The sequence below is a fragment of the Somniosus microcephalus genome, chromosome 5 (assembly GCF_052327205.1).
Source record: "Somniosus microcephalus isolate GS21.2 chromosome 5, FLI_Smic_1.0, whole genome shotgun sequence".
Lineage (NCBI taxonomy): Eukaryota > Metazoa > Chordata > Chondrichthyes > Squaliformes > Somniosidae > Somniosus > Somniosus microcephalus.
The window spans coordinates 67,274,214-67,289,414 of NC_140991.1; the positions used below are offsets into that span (position 1 = coordinate 67,274,214).

General features: G+C 47.2%; 1 protein-coding gene across 3 annotated transcripts in view; it reads right to left on the bottom strand.

Moving 5' to 3' along the window:
- The window catches only part of myo3a (myosin IIIA), a 722,675-nt gene that overhangs the window by 694,284 nt on the left and 13,190 nt on the right, over nt 1-15,201 (bottom strand). For 2 of the 3 annotated variants that reach the window (XM_085987740.1, XM_085987738.1), the window contains exon 1: nt 10,173-10,275. The exons of the other annotated variant lie outside the window; for it this stretch is intronic. In XM_085987740.1, the coding sequence (XP_085843866.1) occupies nt 10,173-10,174 (2 nt within the window). In that variant the 5' untranslated portion in view covers nt 10,175-10,275. Of the gene's footprint in view, nt 1-10,172; nt 10,276-15,201 lie in introns of those variants that run through there. 3 annotated transcript variants of the gene reach the window in all.

Sequence of the window (15,201 nt, forward strand, 5' to 3'; positions counted from 1 at the left end):
GTCCTCAATATAAACCGGCACCTTCTCAGAATATAGCAGAGATACCTCCAAGAACTTATCGCCAAACTTCAAACTGAGTAAAAGTCTTTCCACCTCCTCTCGGCCACTGACCGTCACCTCGAACCCAACATTCGGTTTTGGTCGGCGGGCAAAGCAGCTTCCCCCGCCAAGATCCTCATGTACTGCCTGGATAATATCCCAAGCTCGTATCTCCTTATCCTCGCACTGAACCACCACCGTATTTTGTTTTCCAACCCTCCTGGGGTCCCGGCCCAAATCTTTGGGCCTTTTTCTCTCCCTTCCCCCAACATTTTCTCTCCTGATTAAATTCATTCTGGGAACACTGTCCTCTGAGGGGCCTGGCACTCCAGGCCCCTCAGCAGTCATCTGGCTGCTGATTATGGACCAAAAAGGCCCTAAAACCTGAAAAAAAAACACCACCAACTTTTTACAAACTCACTCCAACTCCCTGCAGTAATCAAGCAACCAGCAGCACCTGCTCACTCCTAGCCCCTCCCACCTAGAGAGTGCTACCCACTGAGCCACAGCTGAAATAAGACCTACACTATGCTCTCTCGATCCCAATCCCACTAAACTGCAAACCACCCAAGTTCCCTTCCTGGCCCCATGCTAATTGACATTGTAAATAGTTCTCTCTCCTCAGGTACTGTCCCACTGCCTTCCAAAACCGCTTTCACCAGCCCTCTCCTCAAAAAAACACCATTCGATCCTCTGTCCTTGCAAACTTCCTCCCCTTCATAAAGACTGTTTCCTTCCATCTCCAAAAATTTGTTGTCTGCACCCCTGCCCCAGCACACCTCATCCACGCCTTTGCCACCCCCCGGGGGAGCTAACGGGAGGTGCAAAGGCACCCAATTTTGCCCACAATCGCTTTGACCAACCTTTTTGTCACCCCTCCTAATATCTCCTTTTTTGACTGTTTTGATTTTTATCTGATTACACTCCTGTGAAGCTCCTTGGGATCTTTTTCTACATTAAAGATGCTCTATAAATGCAAATTATTGTTGTTAATTATATTGACTTGACTGGTATATAGTTACTCTGTTTATCCCTTTTCCCCTTATTGAACAGAGGTGTTACATTCTCAACTCTCTAGTTCTTTGGCAGAACCGCCATATTCAAGGATGTTTGAAAGATTATGATTCGACCCTCTGTTTTTCTCTCTCTCTGATTTCCCTCAGGATTCTAGGATATATGCCATTAGGAATGGGTGCCCTGCCACTGTGAATTCCACTAACTTTTTCCGACCTAATTCATTCACTACCAAAGTGTCAGGCTTAACTCAGTTGGTAGCACTCATGCCTCTGAGCGAGAAGATTCTTGGGTTCAAGGCCCAAGCCAGATACTTGAGCCCATAATCCAGACTAACACTCCTGGTGCAGTACTGAGGGAGTGCTGCACTGTCGTTGATGCCGTCTTGCAGATGAAGAATTAAACCTGACTATCTGATATTGATGGCCTCTAGTTTCGTTCTTCGTCACAAGTGGAAACACTCTCTCTGTATCCTTCTAGAAATAAACCCTAGCTTGGTTTAACAACAGAAAATGCTGGAAAAACTCAGCAGGCCAGGCAACATCCGTGGAGAGAAATTAGAGTGACGTTTCGGGTCTAACCCTTTTTCAAACTGGAAAGGAAATAAAATAGATCGAAGGCAGGGCTGCGATAGAACAAAAGAAGTAAAAGAAGTAAAAGAGACATTAAGAGGTATTCAAAACCAGACGAGATGGTAATAGGACAGTGGAGACAAAGACGGCAAGATTAGGTGTGAAGTGTACTGGCAGGATGGGAGACAGCTGCCATGTGGGAGAGAGAAAAAAAAAGGAAAGGGGGGGGGAAGGGAAGATCCAAAACAAAGGGGTGGAAAAAATATATAAGTAAAAATGTAATAGGGGCCGAGGTTATGATCTGAAATTGTTGAACTCGATTTTGGTTTCTCGAGCTTGGTTTGCTTTCTTATGGCCTTATTTACCTCTGTTGCTACTTTTAATGATTTGTGTATTTGTACTCAGATCCCTTTGCTCCTTTACCCCAGTTAGATTCTTATTTTCCAAGTAATATGTGACCTCCTTAATTTTTGGAACAAACGGATCTTTCTCTGAGTGGCAGGCAGTGACTAGTGGGGTACCGCAGGGATCGGTGCTAGGGCCCCAGCTATTCACAATATATATTAATGATCTAGATGAGGGAACTAGATGTAATATTTCCAAGTTTGCAGATGACACAAAGCTGGGTGGGTGTGTGTGCTGTGAGGAGGATGCCGAGAAACTCCAGTATGATTTGGACAGGTTGGGTGATTGGGCAGATGCATGGCAGATGCAGTATAATGTGGATAAATGCGAGGTTATCCACTTTGGACTCAAAAACAGGAAGGCAGATTATTATCTGAACAGCAATAGATTGGGAGAAGGGGAAGTGCAACGAGACCTGGGTGTCTTTGTGCACCAGTCGCTGAAGGTAAGCATGCAGGTGCAGCAGGCGGTTAAGAAGGTGATATACCTATCAATTCATCCAATGAAAAGCGACGAGTTAAGACAGTAACTATAGGTTTTTATTGGCTAAATAACAGAGCCCACCCTCGTGGGTGATCGGATCCAACAAGGAGGAATACCAGCCAGTCGACCACCTTTATACCTGGGCAAGTAGGTGGAGCCATGGGCGGAGTCAGCAGTGGTCAGCCCAGGTATAACAGCGTGACAAGAGGCGACCTCGTGTAGTGATACAACAGTGTAAACAGTGATAACCATAGTGTAACGATATAACAGTGATAACCATAGTGTAACGATAGTGAACGATAAAAGTGGTTTACCACATTCACCCCTTGTTTAGATTTGAGTCCGGCGGGGTGAAGTGTACTACCAGTTCGGGTATGTCAGTCTGTCCGGAGGCCTCGTAAGCCTTTCCGATCGTCGCAGCAGCGGCGGCGGTGATGCAGTATCCGATATTAATGCTGGTGTCTGCGTGGTCGGCGAAGGCTCGTGGGGTTCCAGCATGCCGTCTACCTGGGCTGGATTTGGGGGGGTGGTGGGGGGTAACGGTGGTGTCTCAGGGATGTCCGAGGGTGCGAGGTCTCGTAAGGAGACTGTGTCCTCCCGCCCGTCTGGGTATGCCACATAGGCGTACTGGGGGTTGGCGTGCAGGAGGTCCACCCTCTCGACAAGGGGGTCTGTTTTATGGGCCCTCGCGTGCTTTCGCAGCAAGACGGGCCCCGGAGAGGTCAGCCAAGTTGGTAGCGTGGTTCCCGTAGTCGACTTCCTGGGGAAAACAAACATTCGTTCATGGGAGGTGGTGTTAATGGCAGTGCAAAGCAGTGACCGGATGGAATGCAGCGCTGCCGGGAGGACTTCCTGCCAGCGAGAGGTTGGGAGGCCCTTGGACTTTAAGGCTAAGAGAACGGCCTTCCAGACAGTCGCGTTCTCTCTTTCGACCTGGCCGTGCCCTCGGGGGTTGTAGCTGGTGGTCCTGCTTGCAGCAATACCTCTCGCTAGTCGGAACTGGCGAAGTTCCTCGCTCATGAAGAAGGAGCCCCGGTCGCTATGTATATAGTTCGGGAAACCGAACACGGCGAAGAGGTCGTTCAGGCATTTGATGACCATGGTACTGGTCATGTCTGGGCAGGGGAAGGCAAAGGGGAAACGGGAGTACTCGTCAATGATGTTGAGGAAGTACACATTATGGTCAGAGGACGGGAGGGGCCCCTTAAAATCGATGCTCAAGCGCTCGAAGGGGCGGGTGGCCTTGATCAGGCTTGCTCTGTCCGGCCTAAAGAAATGCGGTTTGCATTCGGCACAGGTTTGGCAGTTCCTGGTCATGGTCCTGACCTCCTCGATGGAGTAGGGCAGGTTGCGGGCCTTAATGAAGTGGTAAAGTCTGGTGACTCCGGGGTGGCAGAGGTCGTTGTGGAGGGTCTGCAGTCTATCAATTTGCGCGTTGGCGCATGTACTTCGTGATAGAGCATCTGGGGGTTCGTTCAGTTTACCAGGCCGGTACAAGATCTCATAATCATAGGTGGAGAGCTCGATTCTCCACCTCAAGATCTTGTCGTTCTTGATTTTGCCCCTCAGCTTGTTATTAAACATAAAAGCGACCGAACGCTGGTCGGTGAGGAGGGTAAATCGTTTGCCTGCCAGGTAATGCCTCCAGCGTCGTACAGCCTCCACGATTGCCTGGGCCTCCTTCTCGACCGAGGAGTGTCGGATCTCAGGGCCCTGGAGGGTCCTTGAGAAGAAGGCCACCGGTCTCCCCTCCTGGTTAAGGGTTGCGGCTAGGGCGAAGTCGGATGCATCGCTCTCCACTTGGAAAGGGATAGACTCATCCACCGCGTGCATTGTGGCCTTAGCAATGTCTCCCTTAATGAGGGAGAAGGCTGCGCACGCTTCTGCCGTCAGGGGGAAGGAGGCGGACTTCATGAGGGGTCTGGTTTTGTCCGCATAATTCGGCACCCATTGGGCATAGTAGGCGAAGAGCCCCAGGGTCCTCTTCAGCGCCTTTGGACAGTGGGGGAGGGGAAGCTCCATGAGGGGGCGCATTCTTTCGCGGTCGGGGCCGATGACTCCGTTCTCTACTACGCAGCCGAGGATGGCAAGGCGCGAGGTGTTAAACACACATTTCTCCTTATTGTAGGTGAGGTTCAGCCGTTGGGCCGTATGGAGGAATCTCTCCAGATTAACATCATGGTCCTGCCGGTCGCAGCCGCAGATGGTGACGTTATCTAGATAGGGGAACGTGGCTTGCAGCCCGTTCTGGTCAACCATCCGGTCCATCTCCCTTTGGAAGACCGAAACCCCGTTGGTGACGCCGAAGGGGACCTTAAGGAAGTGGTAGAGGCGGCCATTCGCCTCGAAGGCAGTATACTGGCGGTCCTCAGGGCGGATAGGGAGTTGGTGGTAGGCCGACTTAAGGTCAATGGTAGAGAATACTCGGTACTGTGCAATCTGATTGACCATATCAGATATGCGGGGAAGGGGGTATGCGTCCAGCTGGGTGTACCGGTTTATGGTTTGGCTGTAGTCGATGACCAGGCAGTTTTTATTGCCGGTCTTAACGACTATGACCTGGGCACGCCAGGGGCTGTTGCTCCTCTCGATGATGCCCTCTTTCAGGAGACGCTGCACCTCAGAGCTAATAAAAGCTCTGTCCCCGGCGCTGTACCGCCTGCTCTTGGTAGCGACGGGTTTACAGTCGCGGGTGAGGTTGGCGAACAGGGAGGGGGGCGGAACCCTGAGGGTGGATAGGCCGCAGGTGGTACGCGGTGGGCGGTTTAAAGGCTGTTGGTTGTCGACTGTGAGTGGGGGGAGGGGTCCACCGTATGCCAAAGTGACACTTTGAAGGTGGGATTGGAAATCCAGCCCTAGTAGGATGGCAGCGCAGAGTTGGGGCAGGACGAGAAGTTTAAAATTGTTATCCTCCGTGCCCCTAACCGACAGGGTCACAACACAGTATCCGCTGATGTCTGTTGAATGGGACCTCGACGCCATCGAGATCCGGTTGCGCGTTGGCTGGACAGTGAGGGAGTAGTGGCTCACCGTGTCTGGATGGATGAAACTCTCCGTGCTTCCGCTGTCGAACAGGCAGGTCGTGGCGTGGCCGTTTACTTTGATGTCCATCATGGACTTGGACAGGTGATGCGGGCGAGCTTGGTCCAGTGTGACGGAGGCTAGTGTATGGCTGAGTGAGCTGCTGTAGTCTGCGGGTGAGGCTGTGGTCGGGTCTGGAGACAAGGTGGCGGTCGAGTGTGGTGAACAAAATGGCGGTGCCCACGACGTTGCACAAAATGGCGGAGAAGATGGCCGCCCCCACAACTCACATGAGGCACTGCCGGTGTCGGTGGCCTTGATCAAAGATGGCCGCCCCCACGACTCACACGAGGGGATACTGGCATCTGTGGCCTTGATGAAAGATGGCCGCCCCCACAACTCGCATGAGGCACTGCTGGCGTCTGTGGCTTTCCCCCTGCAGGCCTTCGCGAAGTGGCCTTTCTTGTGGCAGTCGGAGCAGGTCACGTTTCTTGCAGGGCAGCGCGCCCTCAGGTGTTTCGCCTGGCCACAGAAAAAGCAGCCGGCGGCCCGATCGCGGGGCTCCGATGTCGCAGCCGGTACCGGGGGTGGCGGTCCCGATCGGGTCCGGGACGCCGACGCTGAGGTAGGCCCCAGAGGCGGCGGTGCGAGGGGTATTGCGGTCGGGGTCGGGCCCGAGTCCCAGGGTCGCGCAGCAGAGTACCTGGAATACGCCTCGAGGTCCCGATGGGCCACTTCCAGAGAGCGAGCGAGGGCTGCAGTTGTGTTCAGGTCGAGGTCCTTTGATTCGAGCAGTCTTTGCCGTGAGTAGTCGGACCGAAGGCCTTTCACGAAGGTATCGTGGATATTCTCTTCAGTATTTTCTGCAGCCGTTACAGCTTTAAAGTCACAGTCCCTGCCGAGTGTTTGTAGCGCCCGTAAAAATTCAGCTACAGACTCTCCTGGCTGTTGCGGGCGGGATCTTAGGAGATGTCTGGCATACATAGAATTTACCGGGCTCCGGTACTGCTCTTTCAGCAGGTTGAGGGCGGCCTCGTATGTAGTAAGGTCCTGGATGAGTGCAAATACTTTAGGGCTCACTTGGGCGGTCAGAACTCTTAGTTTGGATCTCTGAGGCACGCCGGATTCTCCCAGGTAGGATTCGAAACAGCTCAGCCAGTGTTTGAAGTCGAGGGCTGAGTTTGCTGCCTGTGGGTTTAGATCCAGGTGCGGCGGTCGGAGGGCTCGCAGCCAGGCCGGCTGCTGTGGCTGTTGTAGCTGGGCGTCTGACTGGTCGTTTGGCTGCTCCGTTAAAGACATTTCAAAATTTAGCCAATAAAATTGATATACCTATCAATTCATCCAATGAAAAGCGACGAGTTAAGACAGTAACTATAGGTTTTTATTGGCTAAATAACAGAGCCCACCCTCGTGGGTGATCGGATCCAACAAGGAGGAATACCAGCCAGTCGACCACCTTTATACCTGGGCAAGTAGGTGGAGCCATGGGCGGAGTCAGCAGTGGTCAGCCCAGGTATAACAGCGTGACAAGAGGCGACCTCGTGTAGTGATACAACAGTGTAAACAGTGATAACCATAGTGTAATGATATAACAGTGATAACCATAGTGTAACGATAGTGAACGATAAAAGTGGTTTACCACAGAAGGCAAATGGTATGTTGGCCTTCATAGCAAGAGGATTCAAATACAGGAGCAACGATGTCTTGCTGCAGTTGTACAGGGCCTTGGTGAGACCACACCTTGAATATTGTGTGCAGTTTTGGTCACCTTATCTGAGGAAGGATGTTCTTGCCATGGAGGGAGTGCAGCGAAGATTCACCAGACTGATACCTGGGATGGCAGGAATGACGTATGAGGAGAGATTGGGTCGACTGGGCTTATATTCGCTGGAGTTTAGAAGAATGAGAGGGGATCTCATTGAAACTTATAAAATTCTAACAGGACTAGACAGACTAGATACAGGAAGGATGTTCCCGATGGTGGGGGAGTCCAGAACCAGGGGTCACAGTCTAAAGATAAGGGGTAGGCCATTTAGGACAGAGATGAGGAGGAATTTCATCACCCAGAGAGTGGCGAACCTGTGGAATTCTCTACCACAGAAGTCAGTTGAGGCCAACTCATTAAATATATTCAAGAAGGAGTTAGATATATTTCTTAAGGCTAAAGGGATCAAGGGATATGGGGAGAAAGTAGGGACAGGGTACTGAATTTAGATGATCAGCCAAAATCTCATTAAATGGTGGAGCAAGCTCGAGGGGCCGAATGGCCTACTCCTGCCACTATCTTCTATGTTTCTATGTTTCTATGTTTTCTTACCAAAATGTTCAACCTCACATTTATCTGTGTTGAAATTCATTTGCCAATTCTATGTCCATTCTGCAAGTTTATTAATGTCGTCTTGTAATTTGTTGCAGTCCTCCTCAGTATTGACTATCCCCCACCCTGAATTTCATGTCATCCGCAAATTTAGAAATTGTGTTTTTGATTCCAGAGTCTAAATCGTTAATATAAATTGTGAACAACAGTGGTCCTGTTATTCACAACTTATAAAATTCTAACAGGACTAGACAGACTAGCTGCAGGAAGGATGTTCCCGATGGTCGGGGAGTCCAGAGCTAGGGGTCACAGTCTAAGGATAAGGGGTAAGCCATTTAGGACTGAGATGAGGAGGAATTTCTTCACCCAGAGAGTGGTGAACCTGTGGAATTCTCTACCACAGAAGGCAGTTGAGGCCAATTCATTAAATATATTCAAGGAGGAGTTAGATATATTTCTTAAGGCTAAAGGGATCAAGGGATATGGGGAGAAAGCAGGGACAAGGTACTGAATTTGGATGATCAGCCATGATCTCATTGAATGGCGGAGCAGGCTCAAGGGGCCGAATGGCCCACTCCTGCTCCTATTTTCTATGTTTCTATGTCCCAGCACTGATCCTTTTGGGACACCGCTTTCAGACTTCTGCCACTCTGAATAGCTACCCTGTACCTCTGCTCTCTGCTTTCTGTCTTGAAGCCAGCTAGCTATCCATTCTACTACTTGTCCCCTGACTCTGCATGCTCTGATCTTAATCATTAGTCTATTATGTGGCACCTTATCAAAAGCATTTCGGAAATCTAGGTAAATTGCATCTACTGCATTACCCTTGTCTACTCTCACTGGGATGTAAAAGATCACACACACCACTATTCGAAGAAGAGCAGGGGAGTTCTCCCCAGTGTCCTGGTCAACATTTATCCCTCAATCAACATCACTAAAAACAGATGATCACATTATCACATTGTTGTTTGTGGAATACTGCTGTGTGTAAATTGGCTGCTGCATTTCCTACATTGCAACACATTACTACACTTCAAAATGTTCTTCATTGGCTGTGTACATTACAACACATGATACTGGAAATGTAATTCAATGTTTACATGCTACAACACATGATCCATGGACTGTAATTCAATGTTCATACACAGCAACACATCATATATGGAATGTAATTCAATATTTATACACTACAACACATCATACACAGAAAGTGATTCAATGTTTATACAGTACACACTCAGAATGTAATTTAAAATCGCAAACATCAATAATTCAAAGTGGTGACATATCAGTGTACCACCCTCCCTGTTCAATTAGTGTGTAATTGTTTACTGGGCAATCGCCAATAGTAACAAAGGCTATAGAAAAAGCAACAGTGCAATATTAATGTCATAGTATTTTTGGTGCAAGCCAGAAAATGGTGTTTCCTGCCCCCATTTGAGCAGTGTTAACTAGCTGGTTACCTCCATTCCACAGTTGGTGGCAACATGTATGGTTTCTCATACTATCTACTAACATCAGTGGTAGTATAAGGCTAGCATTAGAAATAAAAGATCAGGGTTAGAGTGATTTTACTGTAGATCGGTTGCATATTTCTGACACCCTCATGAAAAATGAAAAGATCTTCAGCAAAGAAAAATAACAAGGACCAGAGAACCCAGAACAAAGGGGCGTACAATATAAAATAACGACAAACAGATCAAATAAAGAATTTAACAGGAATTTCGCAACACAGAGGATGGTGAGAACATGAACTGGTTGAAACAGATTAACATTGACACATTTAAAGAGTGGGGGGAAGGCTTGGTGCATACGTGAGGGAGAAGAGAATAGTGGGATATTGGACAGGGTGTGAAGATGTACTCAGAGTGGGAGGAGGCTCGTGAGAAGTATAAAAATCAGCAGAGGCCAGTTGGGCCGAATGGCCTGTTTCTGTGCTGTAGATTCTATGTAATTCTATGTAAATACAGATATTGATGGCATAGCAATGCCATATGGCAATACAAAGCTAGTCAATAATCAGTGACTACTAAAACACGGATGCCATTTAATTTGAAAAATATTAAAACATCAGAACAAATGTTCTCTAACTGCAATTATGGCCAAAGAAATACGTAAATTTTTACTTATTAAGATGACTTTTAGTAAAAGAAAACACTACCTTAAAATAAGCCTGTGGCTCATACTGTCCATATAAACAATTTACCTCAATGCCCATGTAAATCTATAATTTCGAATACAGTTAGACTAGCAAATTGTTAGTACAGAACAGTAAATTATATAGTTTTTAAAGACTTTTAGAAATGAAAATAATCACTTACATATTTTAGATGCTAAACCTGTTTCCTAAACAATTACAAAAAGCCCCAGGAAATTGTCCAGTTATATCTGGTTCATTGGCCAGCTACTGTACAAGAATCTTGATGAGCTCTTGCAGGGAGGAGCTATTAACTAATCCCTAAAATCCAAAGCAAGCAGGCAGCAGCACTGGATCTGAACACTGTGGAGCTGTGTCGAGGATTAGTGGGTATTAATGAGGGCTTCAAACAGAGCCTTTCGTAATATGGCTTTGATCTCCGAAGATGCAAACCATTTAGTACAACTATAAATGATGCGTAAAATTCATTGCCGCACATTAGACTTCGATATATACTTCAGAAGATTTCAATAGAAAGGCCTAAATTATAATGCTGATGGTAACCCCGTTAAACTGAATGAGTTACAACTGGTGTTACAGTTGGAAAATCGAGGTCAAATTGTCTGGTAGCTGACAAATATTACTTTATTCGCCCTGATAGTCCTCTCAGTACCACTTCGAGAAGGCTCAGTTTCCCTGCACAACAGAGAAGAAAAGGGGAATGGTATCTGACACAATGTTACTCTAAGATTCTCTGGGTTTACCTAAAGGGGCGGACATGGCCTGGTGCCTATGACAGATGCAGGGCCAATGTAAGGGCAGCCCTGGAAATGAAGAGAGATGGGCCGATCTCAAGCTCTCCTGTTTCCTCATTCATTTTCAGGGGCACCTGAATGAACTGGTGTTAGGCCTTGCAGATCAGACGGTCTGAGGGAGCCAAACAGCAAGACAAAGGATGTCTAATATAATAAATTCTACCCCCTTTTGCAGCCTCCGTTGATCTCCAACAGCGGCTAGAATGCTCTGAAGGCCAGCATCCAGTCCCACAGCTGCAGGCCTCTCGGGAGGAATGTCACGATCCATAAAGTCCAGGCACACTGAGGCATAGAGAGGTGCAATACACTTTGGGTGTGCCTTGCCTATTCAGTGGCTAGGCAAAGCAGGGGAGGAATATCAGGAACTGAATGTGAAAATAAATGTCAATGCATTTGTGGGGAACAATTGGACACCCTCATTAGCGACACTCTGGCCCCGATGTATACGGGGAGGCGGGGAGAATATAAGAACATAAGAAACAGGAGCAGGATAGATTCTAGCATTTTCCCTACTACTGATGTCAGGCTAACTAGTCTATCGTTCACTGTTACTCTCTTCCTTCTTTCTTGAATAGCGGGGTTATGTTTGCTACCTTCCAATCCATGGGGACTATAATTTTTTTTTATTCGTTCATGGGATGCGGTCATCGCTGGCAAGGCCAGCATTTATTGCCCATCCCTAATTGCCCTCGAGAAGGTGGTTGTGAGCTGCCTTCTTGAACCGCTGCAGTCCTTGTGGTGAAGGTACTCCCACAGTGCTGTTAGGGAGGGAGTTCCAGGATTTTGACCCAGCGAAAATGAGGGATCGGCGATATACTTCCAAGTCAGGATGGTGTGTGACTTGGGGCGGAACTTGGAGGTGATGGTGTTCCTATACGCCTGCTGCTCTTGTCATTCTAGGTGGTAGAGGTCACAGGTTTGGGAGGTGCTGCCGAAGAAGCCTTGGCGAGTTGCTGCAGTGCATCTTGTAGCTGGTACACACTGCAGCCACGGTACGCCAGTGGTGGAGGGAGTGAATGTTTAAGGTGGTGGATGGGGTGCCAATCAAGCAGGCTGCTTTGTCCTTGGATGATGTCGAGCTTCTTGAGTGTTGTTGGAGCTGCACTCATCCAGGCAAGTGGAGAGTATTCCATCACACTCCTGACTTGTGCCTTGTAGATAATGGAAAGGTTTTGGGGAGTCAGGAGTTGAGACACTCGCTGCAGAATATCCAGCCTCTGACCTGTTCTTGTTGCCATAGTATTTATGTGGCTTGTTCAGTTAAGTTTCTGGTCAATGGTGACCCCCTGGGTGTTGATGGTGGGGGATTTGACGATGGTAATACCATTGAATGTCATGGGGAGGTGGTTAGACTCTCGCTTGTTGGAGATAGTCATTGCCTGGTACTTCTGTGGCACGAATGTTACCTGCCACTTATCAGCCCAAGCCTGAACGTCATCCAGGTCTTGTTGCATGCGGGCATGGACTGCTTCATTATCTGAGGAGTTGTGAATGGCACTGAACACTGTGCAGTCATCAGCGAATATCCCCATTTCTGACCTTCTGTTGGAGGGAAGGTCATTGATGAAGCAATTGAAGATGGTTGGGCCTAGGACACTGCCCTGAGGAACTCCTGCAGCGATATCCTGGGGCTGTGATGATTGAACTTCAACCACTACAACTATCTTCCTTTGTGCTAGGTATGACTCCAGCCAGTGGAATGTTTTCCCCCCGATCCCTATTGACTTCAGCTTTACTAGGGTTTCTTGATGCCACACTCGATCAAATGCTGCCTTGATGTCAAAGGCAGTCACTCTCACCTCACCTCTGGAATTCAGCTCCTTTGTCCATGTTTGGACCCAGGCCATAATGAGGTCGGGAGCCGAGTGGTCTTGGCGGAATCCAAACTGAGCATCTGTAAGCAGGTTATTGGTGAGTAAGTGCCACTTGATAGCACTATCAATGACACCTTCCATCACTTTGTTGATGATTGAGAGTAGACTGACGGGGCGGTAATTGGCCGGGTTGGATTTGTCCTGCATCTTTTGGACAGGACATACCTGGGCAGTTTTCCACATTGTTGGATAGATGCCAGTGTTGTAGCTGTACTGGAACAGCTTGGCTAGAGGCGCGGCTAGTTCTGGAGCACAAGTCTTCAGCACGATAGCCACTAATGCATCCATTATCTCTGTAGCTCCCTCTTTCAAAATGCTAAGATGTAGGCCATTATGTCCAGGGATTTGTCTACTTTTAGTCCCATTAATTTCTCCAGTACTATTTCTTTACTAATACTAATTTCTTTAAGTTCCTCATTCTCGCTAGACCCTGGGTTCCCCATTATTTTCGGAATGTTATTTGTGTCTTCTACTGTGAAGACAGATATAACGTATTCATTTAATGTCTGTCCCCATTATAATTTCTCCTGTCTCTGCCTCTAAGGGACCCACATTTACTTTCGCTAATCCCTTCCTTTTTACATATCTATAGAAGCTTTTACTCTTATATTCTCTTTTTTCTTTCTTTATCAATGCCTTGGTCATCCTTTGCTTAATTCTAAAATCCTCCCAATCCTCAGGCTTACTATTTTTTTTGGCCTCTTCCTTTAATCTAACACTATCTTCAACTTCTCTTGTTAGCCATGGTTGGACTACTAATCCCATGGGGTTTTTATTCCTGAGGGGAATGTATATTTGTTGCAAATTATGAATTTATTCTTTAAATGTTTGTTATTGCTTAGCTACTGTCATATCTTTTAATCTAGTTTCCCAATCTATCTTAGCCAACTTGCTCTCATACATACATAGTTTGCTTTGTTCAGATTAAAGACCCTAGTTTTGTGCTTAACTAAATCACTCTCAAACTCAATATAAAATTCTATCATATTATGATCACTCTTCCCCAGAGGTTCCTTTATTACAAGGCTATTAGTTAACCCTTTCTCAGTGCACAACACTAGATCTAAAATAGTCTGTTCCCTAGTTGGTTCCTCAACATACTGATCAAGAAAACTATCTTGATTACATTCCATGAACTCGTCCTCCACATTATTACTGCAAATTTGGTTTGCCCAGTCTATATGAAGATTAAAGTCCCCCATGATTATTGTATTAGTCTTGTTACATGCACTTCTAATTTACTGATTTATACTCTGCCCGACACAACAACTACTATTTGGGGCCCTATAATCTACTCCCACCAGTGTTTTCTGCCCCTTGTTGTTTCTTAGCTCCACCCAAACTGATTCTACATCTTGATTTTCTGAGCTAAGATCCTTTCTCTCTACTGTTTTTATCCCATCCTTTATTATCAGGGCTACCCCTCCTCCTTTTCCATTTTGCTTATCTCTTCTAAAAGTCAAGTATCCTGGAATATTTAGTTCCCAGCCGTGGTCACTCTGCAACCACATCTCCGTAATGGCTATTAGTTCAAAATCATTTATTTCTATCTGTGCTATTAATTTATCTATTTTGTTGCAAATGCTTCACGCATTCAGATATAGTGCGTTTAGTTTGAACTTTTTTCTATTTTTCCCTGATGTCACCTTAGTCTCTAATGCCCTATTACCTTTGTTAAGCTCTCTGTCCCTTCCTGGCCCACTCTGCTTATTTTTACCCAAATCGCTACTCTGCTCTACAGCCTTGACATTTCTCTTATTACTTTTGAATTTACCCTTTCCTGATCCTCCCACCGCACGCCCCCCCCGCCCACTTCATTAGTTTAAAGCCCTATCTACCGCCCTAGTTATTTGATTCACGAGGACACTGGTCCCAACCGGGTTTAAGTGGCACCCGTCCCAATGGAACCGATCCCTCTTTCCCGGTACTGGTGCCAGTGCCCCATGAAGGGAGACCCCTGCCTCCCACACCACTCTTTCAGCCATACATTTAATGTTCTAATTTGTTTGTCCCAATGCCAATTTGCGCGTGGCTCAGGTAACCATCAGGGAGTGTACAGGTGGGGCTGAAAACAGCCAAAGAACCCGGAAAGGGACGCGGAGGTCCTGCCGATCTTAATGGCAGGACCTCATTATCTTCTTGTAGCTCTGCCACCTGCCTGACAGCCAGCCAAATGGGCAGCCTGGTCAGCGGGCAGGAGAGAATACCGTTGAAGACAATCCCTGGCAATCATGACGGGGGGGAGGTCAGGAGTAAAACAAAAAAGGTGACTCAACTGTGGGTAACAAGGGAAATTAGGGATAGCATAAGATCCAAGGAGAGGACATATAAATTGGCCAGAAAAAGCAGTAAACCTGAGGATTGGGAGCAGTTTAGAATTCAACAAAGGAGGACAAAGGGATTAATTAAGAAGGGGAAAATAGAATATGAGAGTAAGCCTCCAGGGAACATAAAAACTGACTGTAAAAGCTTTTATAGATATGTGAAGAGAAAAAGATTGGTGAAGTCAAGCGTAGGTCCCTTG